This window comes from Rhinolophus hipposideros, assembly GCF_964194185.1.
Source record: "Rhinolophus hipposideros genome assembly, chromosome: 15".
NCBI classification, from domain to species: Eukaryota; Metazoa; Chordata; class Mammalia; order Chiroptera; family Rhinolophidae; genus Rhinolophus; species Rhinolophus hipposideros.
The window spans coordinates 9712984-9737270 of NC_138061.1; the positions used below are offsets into that span (position 1 = coordinate 9712984).

At 50.2% G+C, this 24287-nt stretch overlaps 1 protein-coding gene across 2 annotated transcripts; it reads right to left on the reverse strand.

Annotated features, from left to right (window-relative positions):
* Window positions 1–430: 430 nt before the first annotated feature.
* On the reverse strand, window positions 431–22769 carry BAG3 (BAG cochaperone 3). 2 transcript variants are annotated; one of them, XM_081073886.1, is made up of 4 exons: window positions 22255–22593; window positions 6872–7198; window positions 4572–4970; window positions 431–1815 (listed from the first exon to the last, which is right to left on the reverse strand). In XM_081073886.1, the coding sequence occupies exons 1-4, from the start codon at window positions 22438–22440 to the stop codon at window positions 982–984; spliced, it is 1746 nt and encodes a 581-aa protein (XP_080930012.1). In that variant the 5' UTR covers window positions 22441–22593; the 3' UTR covers window positions 431–981. The 2 variants fall into 2 exon arrangements, with proteins under 2 accessions (XP_080930012.1, XP_080930011.1); XM_081073885.1 differs by having other exon boundaries at window positions 433–1818; window positions 22255–22769.
* Window positions 22770–24287: the final 1518 nt, after the last annotated feature.

A 24287-nucleotide genomic window follows, 5' to 3' on the forward strand; every position in this document is an offset into this window, starting at 1 on the left:
GTCAGATAAAGATGACTCTCAGAGAACACTGTCCCCAACCCTCAGTGACCTCGACTCCAAGGAACACTTTGGCCAGCCTCGGCCACACTGTGGTTTCCCTGTGCACCTTTGAGCCATCTCAGCACCGTGGCGAGGACTGCAGCTGGTCAGAGGCCAGGTGCGCAGGGACTGCTGCCCAAGCGGCACCTTGGCTGCAGGTGAGGCAGGTATATTCCCATGACCTGAGTTCGCAGCCCTGAGTCTGCCGAGGGGGCAGTGCCATCTGAGCCTGAAAAATGACCAAGACTCATCTTCTCACGAGCTAGGCCAGTAGAGAGGGTACAGATCCCAGATCAGGCTCGTACATGCCACTGCCGTTGATTTTACTGAAGCCAGCCAGCGAGAGGCAGTCTTGATGCTGCCACTCTTCAAAGTTTCACAAACCACAAAAATACACTGAGTCACATCACTTCTTTATTTTCATCTTTAAAATGAAGCATTAAAGTCATCCAACATACAGATATTCCTATAGCGCCTTACACATTTTATTCTGTCTCAAGTTAGGTATTTTAGCTATGAGACGAAAATAATCCCATTAAAATGGCAACTTTTCTGAAAAAGGGGTTTCATATTTATGTGATGGGAAATCGATTCTCCACCTACCCCTCAAAAAACTTTTTCAGTCCAGAACCACAGGAAGACAGCTCACAACCATGGCTAACATGGTGCCCATGCAGAGAGGGCCCCGAAACAACAAGCAATGGGGTTAAACTTTTGAAACAAGCAACTTTTTTATTTGTACAGAATAAGAATACTGAAGAAAAGCATCATTTTCCTTTCAGCCCTTTTACTGTTTTGCCTCCACCCAGGTTACTGCGTACCAAGCGGCTACGAATAGTAAAAACCAACTGACTGAAAGTCCCTGAAATGCATGCAACTTAGAATTCCCTACAGCACACAATCAGTTCCCAGTCTCCAGGTCTGCTTTTTATTTCACGGAGACTATGGCGCTCCTGGATCGCCAGCTGTGTCTGTCGTGCTGCTGGGGTTTGGGGTGGCTGCTGCTTTGGCTTCTGGCTGCTGGCTTTCAGTTTGGGGGTCTTCCCCATTTCCGGCACTTTTCTTACTCTTGTCTGTTGCCGTGGCTCCCATCTGTATGATTTCCTGCAGTGGCTGACCACTTTCAAGGGAGCTGGGCTGCAGTTCATAGACCTGGACCTGACCGGGGACATCGACTGCTTTCTGTTCAAGTTTTTCCAAGATGGTCTGAACCTTCCTGACGCCATCTCTCCTGGCCTGGCGGACATCAGCTCGTCCCTCAGGGTCGACCGAATCCAAGGCCAGGAGCTCTTTGGTCAAATACTCTTCTATCATCAGGTACTTTTTGTCCGTCTTCTTGCCCTCAAAGTTGTCCACAGCCTGCTCCAGCCCTTGCACCTTCTCCAGGATAGCTTCCACTTTCAGCACACCTGGATGTTTTGGGGGTGCCTCAGCTTCTCCTGGCTTTGGGGGTGTGGCTTCTGCAAGGGTAGGGCTGGGGGCTGCCCTTTCTTCCGCAGCCACATTCTTGGGGGGTGAGGGGACAGTGGGGGGTGAGGGGACAGCAGAAGGGGCAGGGCTTGGAGAGGGACAAGGACCGGGAGCAGAGGGAACCTTGACCTCCACCTTCTCAGAGGGAGGTGGAGGCTTCTGGGAAACAGGTTGAGAATCTACCTCCTTGCGGACCACTTGAATGGGGATGTGTCCAGGAAGGAGATCTGGTCCAACTGCGCTTGGTTTGCTTTCTGGTTTGTTTTCAGGTTGGGGAACAGGTGAAGATTCTCGATGGGTCATGGGCTGCTGAGAAGAGGAAAGGACACAAAGATATTTTTAATAACTGGTTGAGAGTCATAGGACGTTGTTTGTAGCTAGTACAATATTAATTAGAAAGAAAACTGGGAAATGCTTTTTTTCTTTTTAACAGTATAAAAGAGATTTTAAAAGTCAACCAACAGTTGTTACAAAATGAAAATATATGAATCACGTTATGTGACCAAACCATTTGTCATGCTTCCACTCATCATCTTGGTCTACTGGTTTGTTACTTCACTGGATTTTTCTGTAGAAGGCATTCTTAATGCAATAAAAACTAATATAATTTTCAAAAATGAAAATATCAAAAACTCTTGCTGACTGCTGAGCTAGTTTAGCTCAAAGCAAAGTCTTGGGTGACTCGGACTCTCAGGTGGTACAGCTATGGAGGAATAATTGCCACTTGTCCCCATCCTAACGCTGTGTGGACAGTCTCTATTCAGGGTATGATCTTCCCAGCTCCTGTTTCAGAAAAGTTGTAATCTTTTTTTTAAAAAAAAACAAACAACAACAAAAAAAACAAACCTATGACAGCCTAGTGGTTTCTGCCCAGACTGATGTATTTTTTGAGAATAAGCAAGAAGCCCCAGTTAACCCTGTAAGAATTCTGCTGGGCACACCTGTGCCAGAGCTGACACTCAGTTGTGTGTCTCTGCACTGACTTCTGGGTGCACAGGATGGGTTGCTGAATAAATGGGATTAGAAGATAGAGCCGTATTTTTTTAAATGAGCTATGCTTAAAACCAAAATGTCACAGCTCTTCTACATTTAGATGAATGTCTAAAACCCCTTAAAAATCTCATACACTCTAATTTCATCAACTGGGAAATAAGAATTGGACTACATTATTTTTATGTATTCCCAATACAAAATACTAAATTTCACTAAATGTTCAGTTAGGTCACATTCTTGCCAAGGGATCTTTGAACAAGCTGTAAAAGGGAGAGCATCACAAACAAACACGGTTAAGGGAAACAGAAACAGGATTAAATATTGTTTCACAGATTATGGGCAACATTTGGGAAAAATATGAGAGAAAACATCTCTAGCTCTGCTAATGGGCACCACGTTCCCAGGATAACTGAGCCCGGGAAGGACCTGGTAGACACTTAGCTGTAACCTCTTTTACCACCGAATCTCTTTTGCCAACCCAAACAGCCTCAACTTTGACCCTTGCCACTCATGAACCCAGCCACAACAATGGCAGGTAAAAAGGGACTTCAGAAATACTTAAGAGCCGGTGCTCTGTGGCTGTATTTTTTTTAAATGTCAAGGTCATGAAAGCAAAAAGAGGCTGCCAAAGGACTATTCCAGATTATAGGAGACTGAAGAGAAACAACATCTAAATGATTAGATCCTGGAATGGGGAAATTGCTGTAAAGGAGATGTGAAAATGGACTGTGTATTAAATAATGTTGTAAGAATAGTAAATTTCCTGAATCTGATTGTTCTATTGTGGTTATGAAGGAGAAGGTCTTTCTCTTAGGAAAATATGTACTGAAGTAGTTAGGGTATGGTAAAGGGGCATGATAGCTACAACTAAATGTCAAACAAAACAGGTAACATGTAGAGAGAAGAAATGCCAAAGCAAATGTAGCAAAATGTTAACAGTGAATACCGGTGAAGGGTATACTGGACTTCATTGTGTGATTCTTTTTACTCTCCTGTAAGGTTGTAATTAATTTACAAACAAAAAAGTTTAAAAAATAACAATAAAAGGAGGGTGCTCTGTTACAGGGCTCTGGACTGTGTCACCATCCATAGTGAAAAGATACCCTGCATTTGTTCACAGGGGGACTTCCTTCTAAAAGCTGTGGCAGAGAATTAATTTGGATGCTCAAGTTGCAGACAGAGGGGGCCCGGGGCTGCTGAATGCTCCGCTGCTGCGCTACCAGCTGCTGAAGCCAGACGCTCTCCTCCTCCAGGAACCAGAGCCCCACAGTCTACACGGAAGGACGAGCAGACCCTGCCTGGAACTCGCACCAGGCTGGAAGGCTTCCACCCACCCAGCTGGCCAGCTCACCAGCCAGGCACTATGGTCCTCCACAGAGGAGGAAAGTGAAAGGCACGGCACCTATCGTTGAGCTCAGAGCCGAGCTGAAGATGTAAGATGAACACTTTGAAATGCACAGAATGATCACAAGCTGAACCCTAAGGGACTCACTTTCTAAGGTGCCTGAGAAAGATGGGTGGGCTTCACACAAGAGGCAAGACTGCCTTGTTGGAGGATGGGGAGAATTTAGGTTGTGAAGGCATTTCAGGTTCAGGTTCAGCACGAGCAAAGGCATGGGGTGGGCAGGGGGGGGTGACAGAATGGGCTTGCGAGTGGAGAAGGAGTATCGGGAGCAGGGAGATAAGCTGCCTGGAAGACTGGAGACAAGGCTGTGCAGGGGCTTTGAAGGGCCCTGAAAGGTGGGCACTGAGACACCTAGGCCTTCGGCGTGTGAATAATGCTCCATTCTGCGCAGCTGTCTGCCTTCGTGGTGGCTGGAGGCTGCCCCTCCGGCGGCTGCCTCTACAGCAGCTGAAAAATGAGCCCGAGCTACAGAGAGGGCTGAGGGTTTACAGCCAGCCCTGGTCCTGCACTTCTGCCACTGACCAGGCATGTCCAAAAGTTCCCTTTCCCCCAGTTACACGTGTGTATTCTAGGGAGGGCTGAGGAACCCACAGCACTTGCACAGAGCTCCTCGGGCCCCGAAGAGGTGGTGTTATAACCAGTCTGCCGACACCAACCCTCCTACCTGAGGCCTGTCGACCACGGTGTGCACACGCAGAGGCGAGGGGGAGTGCACCGGTGTGCTGCTTCTGGCTGGAGAGCCCTCCCGGCTGGACGCACCCAGGACAGGCGAACGGAACGGTGATGCTGCCCGCTGGGGCTCCCGGGCATCCCCTTGGATCTTGTGGTACACAGGCTGGTGGGTCTGGTATTCACCCTGCTGAGCTGGGTAGTGGGTCTTCTGGGCTTGATGGAAGGAGGGCTGGGCTGCTGGCCGGGTGACATTCTGCTCATGTATCACAGGGATGGGGATGTAGCCCCGGGGGAGCTGGTGACTGCCCAGGCTGCTCCTGCCGGAGGAGGAAGGTAGGCTGGCCGAGGATGATGAGGACGAGCAGTCCGAGGCAGCTGGAGACTGGGCTCGCTGCAAGACACAAAGGGTAGAGGCGGGGCCCATGAGCGACCCTCGGCCTGGCCCCCGCCCTGGCCTGTGACGTGCCTGCTCAGGATAACAGGTTTAATAGGACCTCCCATCTGTAAGCCTTTCTGTTTTCAAACTGCACTGTTAGGACTGGGAGCTGTGGAGTCCAGAGGCCTGGGTTCAAATTCTCAACAGCTTTCGGAGGCTCATCAAAACATGGAAAAGAGTACCTTCCCCCTCACGGGGCTCAATTGAAGATTAAGTAAAATAATCGTGTACCTGCTTTAGCACAGTGCCACAAACAGCAAGTGCTCAATACACTGCATTTGTTGTCATTATATGTCACTTCATTTCCTTTTTCCTTAACTCTTTCCCTGCTAATATACAGAGAATTCAAGTCAGCTTGGCACTAGGAGCTGCGTCCCCGTGTGGCCCAAGGCAGGCCAGGCCCTTCCCTTCTGCACGACCTTCTATTCACCTAGAAAATCAGGACTGGTGTGAGCTGGATTTGAGTGAGCTGGCCCTGCTCACTCAAATTTGGTAAAATTTCTCCAATATGTTACATCTGATTTTTACAACAAAAAAATATTCCAAGCATAGGTCCTGCTTCTCCAAGAAGGGCCAAGACCCTCCTGGTGTCCACATTAACTAGGACTTTTTTGCCCCTGAGCAAACAGCGAAGCCAAACATCCACCACAGAGCCAGGGGAGACAATCCTAAGCCTGGCTGCACAGGGAGTGACAATGTGTGCTCACGAACTGGCCAGTGGATACCACAGGATAGTGTGCAGACAGGAAATCCAAGGGGGCTCACTGCTCAGGAATCCTACTGGCCCTCGAATGTCAGCTAAGGACCAGATTAAGGACTATTCTTTAGACACTGGCACATTGAAGTCTTGGTTTCAGGCTCAAAACGCTCAAAACCCGTCATAAAGCAGCTGCCTCCTTGACTCCCTGTTTTGGATTTCCGTGTAGACTGTGGGACACTGTGAGGGCAGGTATGCTGCCTTCTTTTCACATCAATATAGCTCCAAGCAGTTAATACTTATCCATAAACATTGAACTTACGGAAATAACATACAGTGCCTCTGTTTCTGAAATAGAAAGCTTGGGGCCGGCCTGGTGGCTCAGGTGGTTGGAGTGCCATGCTTCTGACTCCAAGGTCGCTGGTTCAATTCCCACATGGGCCGGTGAGCTGCGCCCTCTACAGCTAAGACTGTGAACAACAGCTCTCCCTGGAGCTCGGCTGCCGGGAGCAGCCAGAGGTTGGCGTGAGCTGCCGTGGGCTGCTGTGTGCTGCCGTGGGCTACCATGTGTTGTCACAATCGGCTGGTGGCCAGTGTGTGAGTGGCCGACAACCATCATGGGCTGCTGTGCGCTGCTGTGAGCGGCCAGCAGCCAGCGTGAATGGCCGGCAAACAACGTGAGCTGTCGTGGGCTGCTGTGTGCTGCCGTGAGCAGCTGGGAGGAGCACAAGGCTCATAATACCAGCATGGGCCAGGGAGCTGTGTCCTCCACAACTAGACTGAGAAACAACAGTTTGAACCAGAGTGGGGAGGAGGCAGAAAAAAGGGGTAAAAAGAAGAAAGCTTGGTGGGAGTAAGAAGCATCAGAGTAGGAGCCAGAGGCCGGGCTGCTCATCCCAGGGATGACACCCCCCTTTATGCATTTGGACCTCTGAGCCACGATCTATGCCCACCTGTGAAATGCTGGGGGACCATGTGGGGCTGTCACGTTGTCTTTGCTGGGTGACCCCTGGTGCTGCGGGCCAGGCCCAGATGCCTTGCATTTTATCGGGTGCCTGGCCCAGGGCACCAGCCTCAGGGTCTCGGGCCAGCCTGAGAGGCACAACAGCTTGCGCTCTCAGGTCGCACCCACTGACCCAAGAGCCAGGCCTCTCCTTACCTCAGGTCTGTGGGAGGCCAGGGGCTGGGCTGCCGCAGCTGCTACCGCCTGTCCACACTGTTTATCTGGCTGGCTGGCTTCTGCCACACCACGAAGAGGTGACTGGGACCGCTGAGGAGCTGTGGCAGCTGCCTCGGTTCGGAATCGCTGCGTCCCAGGCTGGGGGGTGGCAAAGACAGGGTGCGGCGGCCGGCTTTCGGTGCCTTCATGGAGAACAGGGATGGGAATGTAGCCTGGTCGGAGCTGGGGGTACACAGCATGGCCTTCCCTAGGGGGCAGTGGCCTGGAGCCCTCCCGGGAAGGGCCATTTGCAGAGGATGGAGTTTCCTAAAACAAAAGAGAAACACAGACCGGTTAGACTGGAAGGTAACACCTCTGAAGAAGAAAAGCACGGTGCTGAGTGAGCACTCCCCTTTTCCAGAGGGATTCTGGGCCTAGCGTCAGCAAGCACGGCTGGGCAGGAGCTCTGCTGCTACCCTGCTTCTGCCAGACACCCCCTCCCCGCACCCAGGCTGCTGTGTGGCCAGCAGTTTAAGAATGAAGGGCACCAAGAGAAAGCAGGTGAGCCAAGGTATCTGTGGAGCACAAGAGAGGTCTCACTCTCCCACACTGGTAAGACAGGTTTTTTCCTGGGTGACAGGCGGGCAGCAGTATTTGTAGGAGAGCCACAACTGTCTCCCAAATCCTCAAAGACCCAGATCAGGAGGTGCAAGGAGGATGCAATTCCAACTCGCTAAATTACAGCCAGCTTCTCTGCTTCCTCAAAGGTCCACCTGCTTCCTAACAATCCAGAGTTTTACTGGCCCCAAACTCAGGCCACAGCTAGAAAATCTTTGCAGTGAAGGGGCGCCGGGAACATTTTCAGAACAAGCTGCAAGAAAGGGAGACACACAGGGAGCACAGAATGAGAACAAAACCTGGGGATTAATTGTGCTGGCTTTCTTTTGCCCACAAAGCCTGCCTGGTGAGGGGCGTCTGGGGTCCCTCCGTGTCCTCTCACAAAGTTCTCCCTTCAGTGGCCTGGCTATTTTGGGATCCTTGAGAAGGCCAAGTTCCAGATGTACCACAGAGAGAGATCTTGTTTCAGACGACAAGGCTGGCCAGTCACTCACCGGGCAATGTCATTGCTCACCAAGCAGAGGCTGGGCAACCGAAGCCAGTCCCCCACCCCTAATCCCTGCCCAGGCTTTCAGTCCTGACCATCTCCTGAGGGTCCTTTTACAGAGGAGGGGGCTGTGGATTTATGCCCCTAAAAAACCTCAGAGTCAACTATTAGGAGAGCGATAAAGGTCAACTACTAAGGAGAGCGATCCCTCCATATGGAGGCATCTGTCGGAACTGTGAACAAATGCCAAGTCTAAGGAGCTTGCAGGGGGTAATTCCCACTGCAGCAAACTCAGCTGCCAGTAAGGGACGCCGAGGGCTGACTTGCACGGTGAGTGATGGACCACTGTAATTTTGCCTTGCTTCTAGATGCCTGTGCACCAGGTGGCTGACCCCGCCATTTAGCCCTTTCAGACCCATCAGCTGCTGCCTTCCTGCTGAGCCCCTGCAGAGCCCCTGGTCAGAGGGCCTTCAGCACACAGGAGGCAAGGGTGTTGCCGTGTCCTTGGGGACACCAACAAACAGGCCCTCTCAGATTAGAATACCCACGTGCTCAGGGTGGCTGCATTATTTTAGCCTGCTCAACCCTCAGGTCACCCAAGAGCAGGGAGTGGATCCAAGCCTCACATTCAGAACGAATTCCTGCCGTGTGACAGGCACCAAAAGGGAGGCAGCAAGAAGCCCTGCGAAGCCCTGTGCTACTCGGTGCTGGCTCCTAAACACAGCACCAGGGACTTTTATCCACTTACTGGCACCCTCCTTCAGGCTCAAGCAGGGACTGGGCTTGTGCTGGGGCCTCGTCTCTGCTGGCTGCCCAGGGGCGCTGCTTCCTCCCAGCCACACAAAAGCCTCACGCCAGCTGCACACTCCACAGAGCTGGGCAGTTAGCAAGGCCTCACCTACTGACTAGCTGCTGGGGAACATCTGCTACTGAGGTGCTGGGTAGTACGGGGTGACCAAACCCGCAAGCATGTTCCCTGCCAACTAGGGGCTCATACAAGACAGGTTGAGGCTGCACGAAACAAACAGGAAGCAGAACTGCCGAGAAAGCATGGGGGCCCTGCAGATGGGGGAAATGCATGGGTTTTTCCAGCGAGGACGGGGCTACCCTAGGTAGGATCAAGTTCATTCTGACCTCCATCAGTAACAGTTTTGGAACAATTCTCTTAACCTCTGTGAGCCTTACTCCCCTTATCCAGGAAATGGAGCAGCCTCACAAGACTGCTGTGAGCTTTTATGAGAACACATCAAGAAAGATGCCCAGAAGGCCAAACCACCTGTGCGCTGCCTCCCTAAATAAGCACGTGATTATACTACTCAGACCCCAAAGTGTCAAAGGAATCGAAACTGAAGGAACAAAGTTAACCCGTGGTGACTGGAGTCGGAATGGTGGCTACCCCCGAAGGAAATGGAAGGGTCTTGAAAGAACCTTCTGAGGGGATGGAAATATTCTCCATCTTTTTCTGGGTAGTGGTAACTGAATGTACAGCTATGTAGAAACCCATCAAAGTCTGAACTTCTCTGGAACCCCCACACTGCCCACTCCCTGCCACAGTCCACCCATACTATCTGCTTTTCACAAGTGAGGGTTGCCAACCCCGCCAGCCCCGCACAGCCGGCTGTGAGCTGTGCCTCCAACTCAGACCCTTCCAGGGCCTGGCAACCTTAGATAGGCCTGGCTGCGGCTTGGCTCTCCTTGGGGAAGCCCCTGGGTCCAGAAGGCACTGCAGCTGGCCTGCCAAGAGTTGTGCATTTTATGAATCTCACTAAATATATTTGGTACCTCAATTGAAAGAGGGAAGGAAGAGGAAGGAGGGAGGAAGGAAGATTAAGTATGCCTGCCCGAGGGACTTGTGACAGCAGAGGCTGCTTCCTGGAGCCAATATTCAGCCTGGGTCTTGGAAGAAGTGCCATGGTGGGTCAGTGGAGGAAAGCATGTGGTCACTACAGGTCATTTTACCTGAGATGCCTGTCATTAAAAACTTTTTAAAAAAAGTTTAAAAAAGGGCAGGGGTATGTTGTCAGAATAGCAGTGGGGGAGGGGGGAAGGTTGAAGGTTAAGTGCTGAGCTGAAGAAGATAAGTAAGTCTGGACGCCCAGAGGGCAGAGCTGCAGTTGAGGCTCCACGTCCACTGTCCTGGGCTTGCTGACAAGACACCTCACCAGGACTGGAAGAATCGAAAGGAGAAAGGACGTGTCAGGAAATAAGAGAAGTCAGGGAGGAGAGCGCAGACATGAGGGCAAAGCAGGAGACAGGGCAGGGAAAGGAAGGATGACCCCGGGCGAGGAGGAACGGACAGGCCGCTGTGGCTGACAGGACAGGAGGCCAAGACTCAAGTTCTGAGTTTGGCGTTGACTGAAAAATGGAGCTGTCAGCTGGCACAAAGTGGAAGGCAGGGAGGGAGAAAGGCGGCCTGGAGGCGCCTTTCCCTACGGCCCTGAGAGCTGCACTCCTGCTTCCGTGTGCGTTAATGCCCCATTTATACCATTTAACACAAAACCACACATCTCGTCATGAGCCTCACATCTAAAAGGCAGCAGGCTCCCCTTCCACTCTGGTGGGGTTTTGTTTAGAAAAACACTGCTGTAGATAAAAGACCCCATCAGTTTTACAAAAAAGACAACACTTCTACAAGAACGAATAATTTAAACCAAAACTGAAACTCGCACCCATAATAAAGTCTGTACCAGGAATTCTGACACCACCTTCTAACGTTTCTGCTCTGCTATGTCGTCAGAGACCTGTCAATAGAAAATGCTTCAGCTTTGACTAACTAAAAAGCACAACCCAAAAGAGTTCAATTAAATTGCCCTTTCTATCTTCTATGGTGTTTTCATCACACACCGTAGTAAAAAAAAGATGTAATTTTTTTTAAATGCAAAGTTTAAAAATCTGTAATATTTATGATCCTCCTAGAATATAACCGAAACGTGTCTGTCTCTTCAGTCCCGTAAGAATTGTTCTCAAGTTCAAGCACAAGTCCAGAAAAAGCCTATCGGTTACACCAGCATGTTGCATAGAAGACTCACGATCCGCTGCCCCGACTCTGACTTCAATGGGGACCCCACCTTCGGGAGGCTATTCCATGTGATTCTGAGACAGGGACCGGTCACGATCAGAGACCAAGGAGACAACTTGAGTCCTTGCCTCCTCATCATGTCCTGCCCGTCGCTTCGTAAGGAACACTTCTCCAGTGCACCTCAGCTCACTATCCTTACCTTGGGCAAAAGACATCAGAAATACATACATACAAAATCTAAGTGGGAAATAGCCAGCATCCTGACTTCAATGCTTATCTTACCCCATAAATGTATAAAGTGAATTAGTTAATTCTTCTCCCTTGTCTGTGCACTGCATTAAAATCCCGAGACATGTCTCAGAGGGCATTAAACAACTCCATGAGATAGCCAGGATAAGAAGCGGGGAAATTACCCCAGATGAGCCAAAATGTGCCCTCTGGGGTACATACGAGTACAAGGTATTATTATTAGACAAGCCTGGGGTCACGTTCTGAGCTTGGGTGAGCCCTTGGGTTGACACAAGTCCTGTTTGCTTAAGAGTACATCTAAACTTCACTACTGGTTTTTAACAATAATGTGGGTGCTAAGCAGATAGCTAGGAGACATGGAAAGAGATTGCACTTGGTTCTAATCCTGACTCTGCCCTAAACAGAGGTCCTCTCTGGACCTTAGTTTCCTCAGCTGTACAATGACGAGGAGGCCCAGACGTTCTGTTAAGCAGTGGTTCACAAACTCTAGGGGCCATCAGGAGCACCCAGGAAATGAAAAAGTCTGATTCAATAGGTGTATGGGAAGGCCAGCCAGGACCGCACTGAGAAACACTGATCTCAGTGAAGTTCCTTTCAGCTCTGCCAGTCTCCATGGCCTCAGATTTCCAAGGTCCCGTCTGGTTCTACATGAACCTCAAAAACAAGGAAAAGTTGATGTAGAAATCTAAAACGAGAGTTGGCTTAGTGGCACAGGTGGTGGGAGCGCCGTAACGCTGAGGTCGCCAATTCGATTCCCACATGGGCCAGTGAGTTGCGCCCTTACACATAAGATTGTGAACAACAGCTCTCCCTGGAGCTGGGCTGCCGTGAGCAGCCGGAGGTTGGCGTGAGCTGCCGTGGGCTGCTGTGTGCTGCCAGGAGCGGCCGGTGGCCAGCGTGAGTGGCCGGCAGCTGGCAAGAGCTGCCGTGAGCCGCTGTGAGTGGCCGACCGACAACTGGCGACCGACTGCCTCAGCGGGGGGAGCGCAAGGCTCATCATACCAGCCTGGGCCAGGTATTATGAGCTGTGTCCTACACAACTAGACTGAGAAACAACGGCTTGAACCGGATTGCGGGGAGCACGGAAGAAGGAGGGGAAAAGAAATTAAAAATCTGAAAAGGACCACTCTCAACTGCACTCAGTGAAACCGAATCAGAAGTCTCTGCAACTCGAGGTGCCCCGAATGTTCACGTACCAACTGACGAGGAGGAAGTGCTGACCCCCAGCCTTCACCGTGGACTCCTGTGCCTTAGGACACAGGGTGGGAACAACACTTCCTGGGCACCTGCAAGGTGTGCTGGAGTGTTGCACATGCATGGCCTCAGCTGCTTTGGGGACAGCCAGGGAGCAGGGTGTGCTCGAGCCATCCACAAGCAATTCCCTCCCTCTACAGAGTGGCCTCTGAACCTTAAAAACAACCCCGCTGCAGGCTCTAATCTCAGCTCCATGGTACAGTGCTCTTAAAAAAAAAAGCGGGCTCCACACACCACAGATCCCACCTGAATGAAGGATGGCAGCGTCAAAGGGAGCTCTGAGGGCTGCCCCAGAGTCACCTCGACAGCCCTGGAGTCTGAAGTAGGACACAGGTTCTAGAAACTGGGTTTTTAGGCCGGAAGAGCCTTCACACCAGTCAGGTGTTGACTTTTACTAATGATACTTCAAAACTTCTAAAACAAAGGAAAAAAGATGGAGGGAAACAGGAATCCTGGAGCTCCCCATGTACCCAGGATCTGGATCAGGATTAAGCGGTGTGGCTCACTGCTACCCAGCAGGAAGCAGCACAGACGACAAGCTGAGTTCTAACGCACCAGTAGAGCAATGAGCTTCAACATCCTACCAACATTTTCCGTATGTATTAGAGGCCAAAGATATGAATTAAGTGTCACTGCCAATTTGACATATAAAAGCTATTTGCAAATTCTGAATCAGCAAAAGCCATATCCACCGAAGTCTGTTTACAGCACTCCCGGTAAGACAGAGTCTGTGCTGACTACAAGTTCTAAAAGCAATCCGGTCACAGGTGACTCCAGGCTTTACCTGATATGTCTGTTATTAAAATATACTACGTATTTTATCCCGGGATTAATGAGATGGGTGTCCCTATGTGTTACTACTGGGGAAAAAGGTTTTTTAGAACCTGAAACCCATCAGTGCTCCTCTTTACAGCTACATCCAACAAGCAGGACAAACCAGCACGAGCCCTGGTCTTCAACGTGTCACCCTGGGCCCCAATTCTACCCTGCTGCTCACCAGCCGTGTGTCCTCAGACAAGACTCCTTGCTACTGAGACTCACTTTTTCCAGCTGTAAAAATACCCACACCTCCCAGGAATTTGTGCAAAATTTAAGTGAAATAAGACACAAGGAAGTCTCTGTAAACTTTAAACTCATGACCTACACAATCACGTTTCTTCATTCTACATATAGTTACCGATAGACCTATTGTTTACAAAACTAATTCCTCGGTGGTCTCACCAAATTGGTAACGAGTCTGTTAAGAGTTAGAAGCCCCTTTATCTGAGAGTCTTAAGAGCACTGATGGGCAAGGATGCCATTTTTTCACCTGAGAACTGTATCTAAAGTTTCACAACCTGGAAGCAAACAGCCAGAAACAACTCTAGGGGCCAGAGCCCCATAACTCCCCTCTCCCTCCAACAGGCCCCAGCCAGCCCCTCTGAAGGGGCCTGTATTTGGACAAACTCACCGCTGAGAAGCCAAACCCAACTTGCGATGACTGTAGCTCTTCCCACACATGGCCCTGAGACCTAGTGAGAAAAGCCAAGCCAGGCTGGGGCAGGAGAACCTGCCTAGGTGCAAGGCATCTGCTGGCCCCCCACCACCCTCAGTGTACCCCACGCCGGGGCATGTAAGGGACCTCCTGGCTAGCACCACCCACAGCTGGGTTTTCCCTGGAGGGAGTGCTCAAGTCAGCACCCGGCCTCCCCAGTCTCCCACCAGGTCCCGGGGCCCTCAAAGATTCCATGTAGAAAATGTAGCCCAAGGTCACACAGGAAGTTACTGCAGAACCAGGCTGAAAACCCCAGTCACCAGACTCCCAGCTCCTGAACTCATGGCTATAGGAATATTAAAAACTACCTACTTCCTCTTCAGGGGAAAAGAAAAAAAAAAAGGAACATCTGCTTTAATCAATCTAAAGCCACAAATCACAGATGGAAAAGTACCTGAAGTTTCTGTATCAGGAAGCAAACTGTTTTAAGTTAAAGAGACCTCCTCGTGGCACTTTCCCATGAGTTTGTCAAGGATTTGTCTCCCACTACAGCGGAACACTGGTCAATCACTCAGCTCTTCCATCTGGGAGAAGCCAACCATGTAAGGTTTGTTGGTATCAGGGTACAGAGCTTCACTAGACATTCATTGTGTACAAAACACAATTTCTCCAAAGAAAAACATCTCCAACTAATCAACTGAGGCTCAGTCGACGGGAGAACCGCTCTGACTGATGGTGGCAGCCCTGGCGGAATTCCAGGGGGGACTCTCCTCCCCACCCCAAGCGTCTGCTCAAAGCACTCCTCCCCCGAGAGGGTGGTGGCAACTAGAAAATTCCCCCCTCTCCTTCTACCTGCAGTGACATGTCTGCCCCTTAGAGCTGGGTCCAGAATAGCTGTGCAGATGGCCGGCCCCTGGGTAACGTGGCTCAGGTTAGCTGCAGCTCTCACTGGGCACCCACCTGACTCCTGCCTGGCACTGGCCTCGGACCTGCACAGAGACACGGAAGGAGAGCCTCCTCTCAAGGAGCTGGAGTCGAGGGTAAACACAGCACTCCAAGCAGCAGATTGCAGGAACACCCCCCCCACCCTGGCCTGTGTTGGGTGGGGGATCAGGGATGAACCCACAGACTGATGGGCTGTGAATGCAGGCTTGGATGAGGCTCCAGAAGGCCCAACAACCTTTATATAACCCCTTATTGCGTCCCTGAGTTACAGCTACATCCTACCCTCACGAGGGGCACAGGAACCCCCCAGGAAGGGCTCTCAGGGCACCCCAACACTGGTAGGAGTCAACTAAAGTTGTCCAAGGAGGTTAAGAGGAGGCCTTGCTTCTAAGAAACAAGACTCCAGGCCTAGCTGGGAGCCGAAAGACCCATGTCCAGACAGAACTGACTACCATGTGCGGAAGCCTAATGCCTACCTGTGAATCCCCTCCTACTTCTCAGTGGAAGCTGTGTGTCTCCATGGACTGCACACACGTGGCAGGTCAGGCCCGGACTCACTGCCTTCTGGCACCATCCCCCATGACCCTCACAGCCTGCGGGAGGGGTACTATTCTGTGCCCATTTTACAGAAGAGGAGACTGAGGCTCCAAGAAGGTGAGTGCTTTATCTGAGGGCACTAGAACCTGACACCAGGCAAGGACGTGTTCACTTCACTGTTGCTGACACATCACCTGTCCTCACTGTTTGTGGCAAATGTCCTCAAATCCTTCATCTTCCTGGGGTAAAACGCAGCAGGGAAAAAGCATTTCACTTCGCCGGCCGAGCTGGGCTGAGGCACAAGCCTGGAACATTCAGTTCGAGTGCGCTCTGGGTCAGGGCGCCAGTGCTGGTGCTGAGTCACTGCCTGGCTGAGAGTGAGGGCACTCGGCTCAGTTCTGAATCACCAGGGCCCTGACTCCACACGCACCCGGCATGGGCCCCCTGGAGAGAGAAAACCCAGGGCTACCGGAGCAGGAGAGCTGGTCCTGCTCCGATGCTCAGGGTCCATAGGGCGAATCTGGAAGATTCCAAACCAGAAGTGGCTGCCTTCTCTCGTGCACACGCACCTGCATCCCTGTCCTCTGCTGTTTCTGAACCATCCATGCATTCATTCGGTGTCCAAGAAGGACTTAAAACAACTGGAAAAAATGACCTTCCTACTACAATGAACACCAAGGAAGTTACTTCGAAATAGGAAGTGTCTGCTCTTTAACAGGATGCTGGGAATTTTCAGCAGCAAGTCTCACCTTGCTCACTACGGCCACAGCTCTGTGCTGGGAGCTCGCAGGCAACGTGCTGTTCACAGGCTCTGATGTAGTGCAGTGGGGACTCTGGGCTTTTCTAAATTGACAGTCAGTAAGAAGCTTCCCTCTGTGGGCGGCGGATCTTACTGTCATCGGTGGGGGTGGGGCACAACTCCTTTCACAGCATGGGGTGGCTCTGTGCAGCTGTGGATTAGCTCCAAGATGTTGTGTCACGCGTGGGGACAAAAAGAGCTTCTCGAGACCCAAAAGGATGAACTTAGGGCATCAATACTAAAGTCCCCTGTGGAAAAAGGCCATTCAGAAATGCGATGAAAGGAGTCCGCTCCTGGGGGACATTTGGGAGCCCAGGACAACACTACAGCGCTTGGGAACCAACAGAAGGGCCTCTTTTCGTTAGAGCCTGTCCACCCGGGAGCCCAGGCACGTGTTTTACTCTTCTCCACACAGAATCATTCGATTTTCTACTGAGCCTGTAGACCCTGCCAGGCACTGAGAAGCCGAAAGATGAAACAGACGCAACTCGGCCTCTGGAACTCTCAGTCCATAGGGATGTGACCCCAAGGCGAGCAAAAAGTGCCGCCTTTTGGAGCGAAGATTCAAATTAATGCGGAGTCCAGATCAGGGATAGCCTGTTTCCAACCCGGATAGCCTGCTTCTAACCTGAGAAATATAGGAAATGCTTTGTGGAGATCGGCATGAAGGAGGCAGAACTGTCCTCTATGTGGCATTTAACATCGTAACATCAGTAAATCTCGGATGGGCTGAATGCGGGAGTGAACACTTGGGCCCATCTCCTACGGTCAGACCCAGGCTCAGGAAATGAGCCAACTTTCTGATCAGCTGTACTCAGGCTGTTTATTACCGGGACCATGTCTGGCGAGCTCTGAGTATGAAGGACGTTTGAGAAGGCCCAATAGGGGCAAGTCTGTCTGCCACCCCTTCAGGCTCCCAGGTGGGGGTAAACCTCTGTCTACACAGTCTTTCTCTTTTGTCACAGCTGACAGGCCTTGGGCCAGGCACATCTCTCCCCAAGTCTATTTTCTCACGGAGAAGATGCACCGGAATGTCTGTACCTAAGAGAGCTGCTTTGAGAATTTAAAAAGATAAGGTTTGTAAAAGCACCTATCAGTGTCTGGCAGGTATGTATAAATATGTTGACAGACAAAAAAAATATTAGGTTCATTCCTTCCTAAAGAAACCCTCTGATTAAGCTTTTGTAAGCTGCCTGGCTTCCTGAAAAGCTGCCAAGCCCTTGGCCCCCCTCCCCAGGAATCTTCATAGAAATATGTGAAGACTTAATAACACCTGATATCTCACACAGTTTCACAATGAGCTTCAGAAGTCCAGCCCAGCTGTGAGTCTGAGAGCTGAGGCAGAGGAGGGCCCTAGGGTGCAGCCTTGATTCACCAGCAGTGAGGAGCTGGGAGGGGTTTGAAATCCCAGGCAGGTAGGACAGAGGTTTCATTGGTGTTTATTAGCACTAGGCGGTCCTCAGAGGTCCCTAACAAGCAAGGCTTAGCCTTCTGCTCCCAGTTTTTCTACATAGATGTCTTCAAATTTAAGAGCAACAGTAAACCAACAAAAATGTGAAGGAGAAAGCATAGTAGGTTTAGATTATGCATGGTTTCCTATTTTTATGATAAACATCAGATTACTTCAAAACATCAATAGGAAATAATAAACATAGAGTGGTTTATATAAGGTGATCGTGTCATTCCAGAAGTGAGGACAGCGCTAATCAGGCCTCATGGGTGGCATGAAACTTTGTGACTCACCACCAGCCCAACAGCATCACGCAGCTAAGCCTTCCCGGCCCTGGCTAACGTCAACTGCCGCGACAGTTCCTGTGTGTGTACTCTACCCTCAGAAGGGGCAAATCTACTCTACGAAACGGGCCAAATTATGTTCAGTTCTTGCATTAGCCAAACACAGACTGTCCTTTCGGGGGGAAAAGGAAGGCCTTGGATGAGCTGTACTCCTAAGGCATCTGGCCATGCTCTTTACCCACCCCCCAACAAATCACTGTTCATCAGTCACAAAGGAATTTGCTCCACAGTAACTGCAACTTGCTGGAAATAAAAGGAGAGAGTGGACATTCATTTCCTGACTACTCTGATTCTGCTAAGAGGCGGGAGCTCTTTGCAACTGATCTGCAAAGAGCATAATGACCTCATCTTCAAGAAAAATCAGGAGGCTCTGCTGAACCTGAAGCAGAATAAATGGGTTTCTCTACTTCAATCACAACTCAGAACATTTCCAGTTTCCTCTGAAAGGATGTTTCTACCTCTCCTTCACAAGGCCTGAGGATAATATGTCAAATGATTATGATGAGCTTCTGCTGGGAGGGCAAGACAGGCGGGAACGTGCTTGCTCAATTCTTCCAGGGGTGCAGGAGGGCCTCGGGACCTCCCCGAGTCTGGCCCTCCCCCACACCTGGTACCACCACCACCCTGCACGGCTCTATCCCTCCCCATGCCACCCCCATATTCACACTCCCAGAAGCCAGGCACCAGGGAGTTTCACCAAGAAGGAAAAAGGAGGCTCAGATAGTCTCTGGCAGGTAGATATTAAGCAGGTGCCCTGTGAGGGATTCCGAGGCCTACATGCAGGTTTACTGTATTGTAAGTCCCAGTCTGCCACCCCTCTTCCCCCGAAAATGGGATCCCCATTACTCAGTGGCTCCCAAATGCCAGTCTGGTAGATTCAAGAATCATCGGGGAAGCTCTTTTGATGTAAAGATTTCTGCGCCCTACCCTGAGTGATTTGGATTCAACATGGGGGGGGAGGGGGCGCAGCTGGCAATCTGTGTTCTTAAAAGGCTTCCCTGGAGACTGCCAAGCTTGGGAATCTAGGCTGGTGATCTCCAAGATCTGGAGACCTAGAATAGCCCTGGTTCCTAGAAGGAGGAGGGTCTCCCTCAGGTCCCAGAGGGCTTTGCGAGGGAGCAGCACAGGGACACACTCCCAAGTAGCTGGTCTCTGTGTATTCTGTGAGGAGAGCCCAGAGGGGTGGCTGCACGGGAACTGTGTGCATTTACTGACTCCAAAGCGAATGCCAACCTTTCTGACAGGGAAGGGGCCTGGACTGGCATGAACTTGCCAGAAGGTTAATGGGAAGCCCACGTGTGCAGAAAATCGATACCCAGGAAGACTGCAGGTGGGGAGGTTCACTTGGAGAGGAGCTGGAGAAAGCCCAATGTCTTTGCTTCCAGCAGTCCCTGCACCTCTGCACTGAAGGGCAAGACACTTGCTTTCACTTTCCCCCTCTGTGAAAATGTGGGGAGTCACTCTAACCACTTCAGGGGAATGTGAGAGGATCAACTGTGAGAGGACAGAGTATAAGACTAAACAAAACACAAAGTTCTGGTCTTTTCTTCTTCTTTCCATGAAAGCCATTCCTTTACCAACAAGGTTGTACTGTAAATACCAGGAAGCTATCTTCCCCAAAAGAGGGCTTTCTTTTATTATTCACGCTCAATGAATAGTTCTTTACTGATTGACAGCATCTCCTCTTGAAGGTAAGGATGCTTGGAGGGTCTTCTTAGCTCCTCCAAACAGCCCTTTGTTTTGTGCCAGGGCCCTTTTTTCATTACGCATTACGAAACCAATTTCTAATATAAAGTAATACTGAAGGATTTTCTATTGTATTTAGTCTGGAGTAAGGTGTAATTCATATAAGAGAAACTGAATTAGTCACCGAGATGTTCTGTGTATATCAAAGCATAGGTTTGAAAGCAATGAACCCTTTAGCTCTTGTAATACCGAAGAGCTAATGAAGTGAATGTTCGTTTTCTCCTTATGTGTTGGTACCAGGCTGACAAATCTCAAGTAATTAATGTGGTACAGAGAACTTTTTTTCTTGAGTTGATCACATCCAGCCATCACCATCCAAGCAATCATAGCACAGAAATCAGCCATCTAATATTTGGGGGTATTGGGAGGACACACACAAAAAAAATCAAAGTATTCAGCCTGTACGCTTCACGGTTTCATAAAAATTCAAGACATTTCTACCTTCTTCTGAATAGATACCCTGCCTCTTCTTAGGACTTACTGCTGTGGTTATGTCTTTGCTATTAGTCTTAGTTGAGTGATCTTTGGAAACACACTTGAACTCTCTGGGTTTCTTTCTCAGTAAAATAAAAGAGGCTGAGCTAAAAGATCTTTAAGGACCTTTCAACTTTAAAATTCTGACTTGAATTTTCAAATCCACTTTCCCAACACCAGAATTCTGATTTCAGTAGCTCTTCTTTTCTATTTGTTGAGAATAGTAACTCAACCTGGTTTTTTTCTACCCTTAAAAAGCTTCATGAAACCATAGCCTAATCCATCCACCAGACGGGTACACAAAGGACTCAACTTGCTGGGTCAGTTTCCTGATGAAAACAAAGTGCTGGCAATCTGGATCTCACACTGCACTCCCAGTGGATACGTTCAAACTTGACCTTCACTCACAACAAAGGGTGCCAGAAGATTCTGACGGTCCTGTCTTTATAGGAAGGAAGCCTCAAAATAATTGGGTTTTTTTAGCCACACGAAAGATCATATTCACACAGACTGGGGCAACAGGGCTGGTTTGAAACGAGCATTAGTTTCACCCACTAATGGGCTGAACAAACACACAAAAAGTATATATAATTATGCCTCTTGTACTAATTACAGCCTCTTGTACTAATTTTCAGAAATAAATATACCATTAATTTCTTATAAATGTTAAGTTGCTGAATGTACAATGTCTGGTTGGGAACCAGAGTTTTATCAATATTTTAAAGAAAAAGATGCATAAAAATGAAGGTGGATCACATGAACCTTTCGTCAAAAATAATGACTTATAAAGCATTCTTGATTTTATGAATTTTTACATCTTCAAAATACCTTACCAGCTCTTTACAGCTTTTATTTTCATTTTGCCCGGACAGCATTAACAGTTACCCTTTACCTATTTCTTTTTCCACGCTTTTTATTTTGGAAAAGATCAAACTTATAGATAATTGCAAGAATAGCAAAATTACATTTTTACATATTAACAGACTCATTTCAAATTTTTATTTTCAAATTTTCATGTTCCTAAGCGTTAAATATAATCCTTACATAAGTGCAAACGAAGCATACTTCTGCTATACTCACAAAAGTATTATCGCCCGGTTATTTGTTTATTAAAAACAAGTCCTAGACGTTTTAATACCATAACAAGAAAGGGAATGTATGCCATTTAAAAAAATTTCTCTTTCTCGCCAGTGTGAGGCAATGTCCCAAGGCGATGGCCAACTATGAGACAGTCTAACATCTTTAGTTTAGAAACTGCCTGGGAGAAGAGCATCTTGTTTTTAACAAGTCATACTAGAATAGATTCTCATAAAAAACTGTTTCAAACAATACAATTTAAATTCCAAATATAAAATGGGGGGAAAAAATAGGAATGTATTTACATCAGTCTCCTGAGTCATCCTGTGCCTGAGGCAGGCGAGTCAAGTCAAGATAAAGATACCCCTCCACCACGTTGAGGACCTAGAGGTAGAATTCCTAAGAGACCAGCCACCACCCAAGCTGCGAGTGGCCCCTGGCGACCGCCCAAGTGACAGCAGCTGAGAGAAGCCAGGATCTCTGCCCCGGAAGCCCCGCGGCGTCGGGGCCTGGCCCGGCCTGCGGAGCTGACCAGAACGGCCGCCCCTCGTGGATCCCGGGCCAGCTCCTGCCACCGGGCCCTCGGCCCCTGGGTCCCTCGGACTGAGCCGGTGAACGGGACCTGGTGCCCCCGCTCGGGTCGCACTTCCCGGGCCGACCCCCGCAACCCCATGCGGCCGAAGGAGCACGGTCCCCTCCGAGACCTTCCCCCACGCCCACGCCGGTCAAGGGCGGGACCGAAGACGCGGCTCGTGGGCGCGGCAGGCCGACCCCGGGGAGCCGGCGCGGCCCAGAGGTCCGCGTGCCCCAGGCGGCCTTCCCCGGCCGGAGCGGCGGCGCTGGGGGCTGCGGCCGGCGGGCACTCGCGTCCTGCAGCCCGGCCCAGCTCGGCCGCCGGGGTCTGGCTCACCTTGGGGCCCTCGGGGGGCACGCGCGGGTCGTTCCACGTCGTGGTGCGGCTGTTGTGGTCCACGAAGAAAGGCCAGCCCGTCTGCGGGTCGACCTTGATTTCCCAGCCGGGGGGCAGGGGATCTCGGTCGCCGGCGCCGTTGCCGGACGCCATCTGCACGATGGGCGAGTGGGTGGCAGCGCTCATGCTGGGTCGGGGTGGGCCCGGAGGGGAGGCGGCCGGGGTGCCGGGTCGCGGGGTGCCGGGTCGCGGGGTGCGGGGCCTCCAGGCGCCGAGTCGCTCGCGGGCCGCGGCCGGAGCTCCAACTGTGCGCGCCGCCGACGTGTCCGGGAAGCCGGCGCCGGGCACCTTTATGAATTAAAGGAGGGGGTGACGTGGCCCGAGAGGGGTGGAAGTGTCTGGAAATAGCCTCCTCGCTGCCAAAGGGGAAGGAGGAGATAAAGGGAGGCAGCAACTGGCCGGCTAGAAACTTCTGGTCCCATCCAGAGAAGTTGGCGGCGGCGCGGGGTGCCAGCGGAGCTCCGCCCTGAGTCATCCGCTATAATCGTGGCGGGAGGGGCGGGGCGGGGCGGGGCGGGGGCGGGGCCTCGGCCCGGCCGCCCCTCCTCCACCCCTTCCAGCTCCTCCCTCGCCCAGCTGCCCTGAGATGGGCAGTGGTTCCCCCGCGGGATCAGCCTGCGGCCGGTTTCGGTTTTCAGACTCGCTCCCTCTTCTTGGAGCTGCGTGGGTATTTCCGGGACTGGTAGTCCGGGCGCGGAGTGCCTGCTGCGGCTCCTTGGTAGAAAAACAAAGTCGTCCTTAGCCTTTGAAGCCGCTGGTTCTAAACTAGTTTCGCCCACCCGCTACCTCCTATATACTGATACTCGGGACACTGGCGTCACTCAGTTACGTTTTAATCACCTTTCTTCATGGCCTTAAGAGCTCTGGAATGTTGATCTGAGACTATCACCCAGCCATGGAGAAAATGGACGTGCGAATGGAAATTCACCTGCCTGCATTTTGAAACCTAAAGAAGAATGAAAGGTTGCATCAGCCCATGGTTTTATGCTGCTGAACCTCTTCTATTAAATATAGAAACTATCATTGCAGTAAACAACTGTAAAGAAAAATTACATTCTTTTGGGTTTTGGTCTTTCTTATGGTAGAGGTTGGTTCTTGCTATATTAAATCTTGACCTTTATTTGGAAAGTAAGGACCAAATCAAAATCATGAAAAATTCAATGGATTCAATGGTGGCTGCACTTGTAACCTCAACCAAGCACCCCAGTTCCTCTAAAGGAGAATGTGCCCCCAAAGGAAGAATGTTTGGGAGGTTCCATATTAGATTGTTAGGTATGCAGACGCCTCATCCCCAAACACATTTTGAGAAGTTGCCTTGTACTATTGGGCCCAACTTTTTAACTCAAATTCTGAGAATACCCTGGAACCCTCAGAGACAACTGTACCTCTTGTCTCTTTCTACCCTCACATTACTCCTTTTGGAGCAAATGCTAGAGATGCCTTCAGATCATTTCCAATTGAATGATTCCCACTTATGTAGGTCTACTCATCAGCTCTGAAGTCCAAAAGCTCAGTTTTGGGAAAACATAGAGGAGATTAAAACCCAGAGACTGACTCAGGGTCACCAAACACACACAAGGCTGCTATATAAACCCAAACACCAGTGCATTAATTTATCATAAGAAATATGACTATGGAAGGAGGTAGACCCTCAAGTTCAAGTTGGTCAATGTATCTTATTCTTCCTTATATCTCAGGCCCTGAGCACAAGGCTGGGCCCAGAGTCCATATTCAGTAAACACTGGGGGTGCCAAAAGATTGTATACAAGTGGACACTTTGGTCAATGTTGCTCAAGCAAGCGTAGTTCGCCATAATCAGAAGTGTCTGGATACTGATGGTAACCACTTTGAGCACCTCTTGTAATTGCAGAAGTCAAACGTGACTTGTATTCATCTTTTGTTATTGGTATATATTGAGTATTACAATTTTAATAGTTTTCTCCTTTCTTAAAATGTGTATACATTATTTTGGC

Excerpts from the sequence above, each read along its gene's own strand:
- BAG3 (XM_081073885.1), bottom strand. The coding sequence starts at position 22,440 with ATGAGCGCTGCCACCCACTCGCCCATCGTGCAGATGGCGTCCGGCAAC. Across the intron at positions 4,971-6,871 it reads TGGCCTCCCACAGACCTGAG|CGAGCCCAGTCTCCAGCTGC; the intron begins GTAAGGAGAGGC and ends TGTGTCTTGCAG. Across the intron at positions 1,819-4,571 it reads CCGTGGTCGACAGGCCTCAG|CAGCCCATGACCCATCGAGA; the intron begins GTAGGAGGGTTG and ends TCCTCTTCTCAG.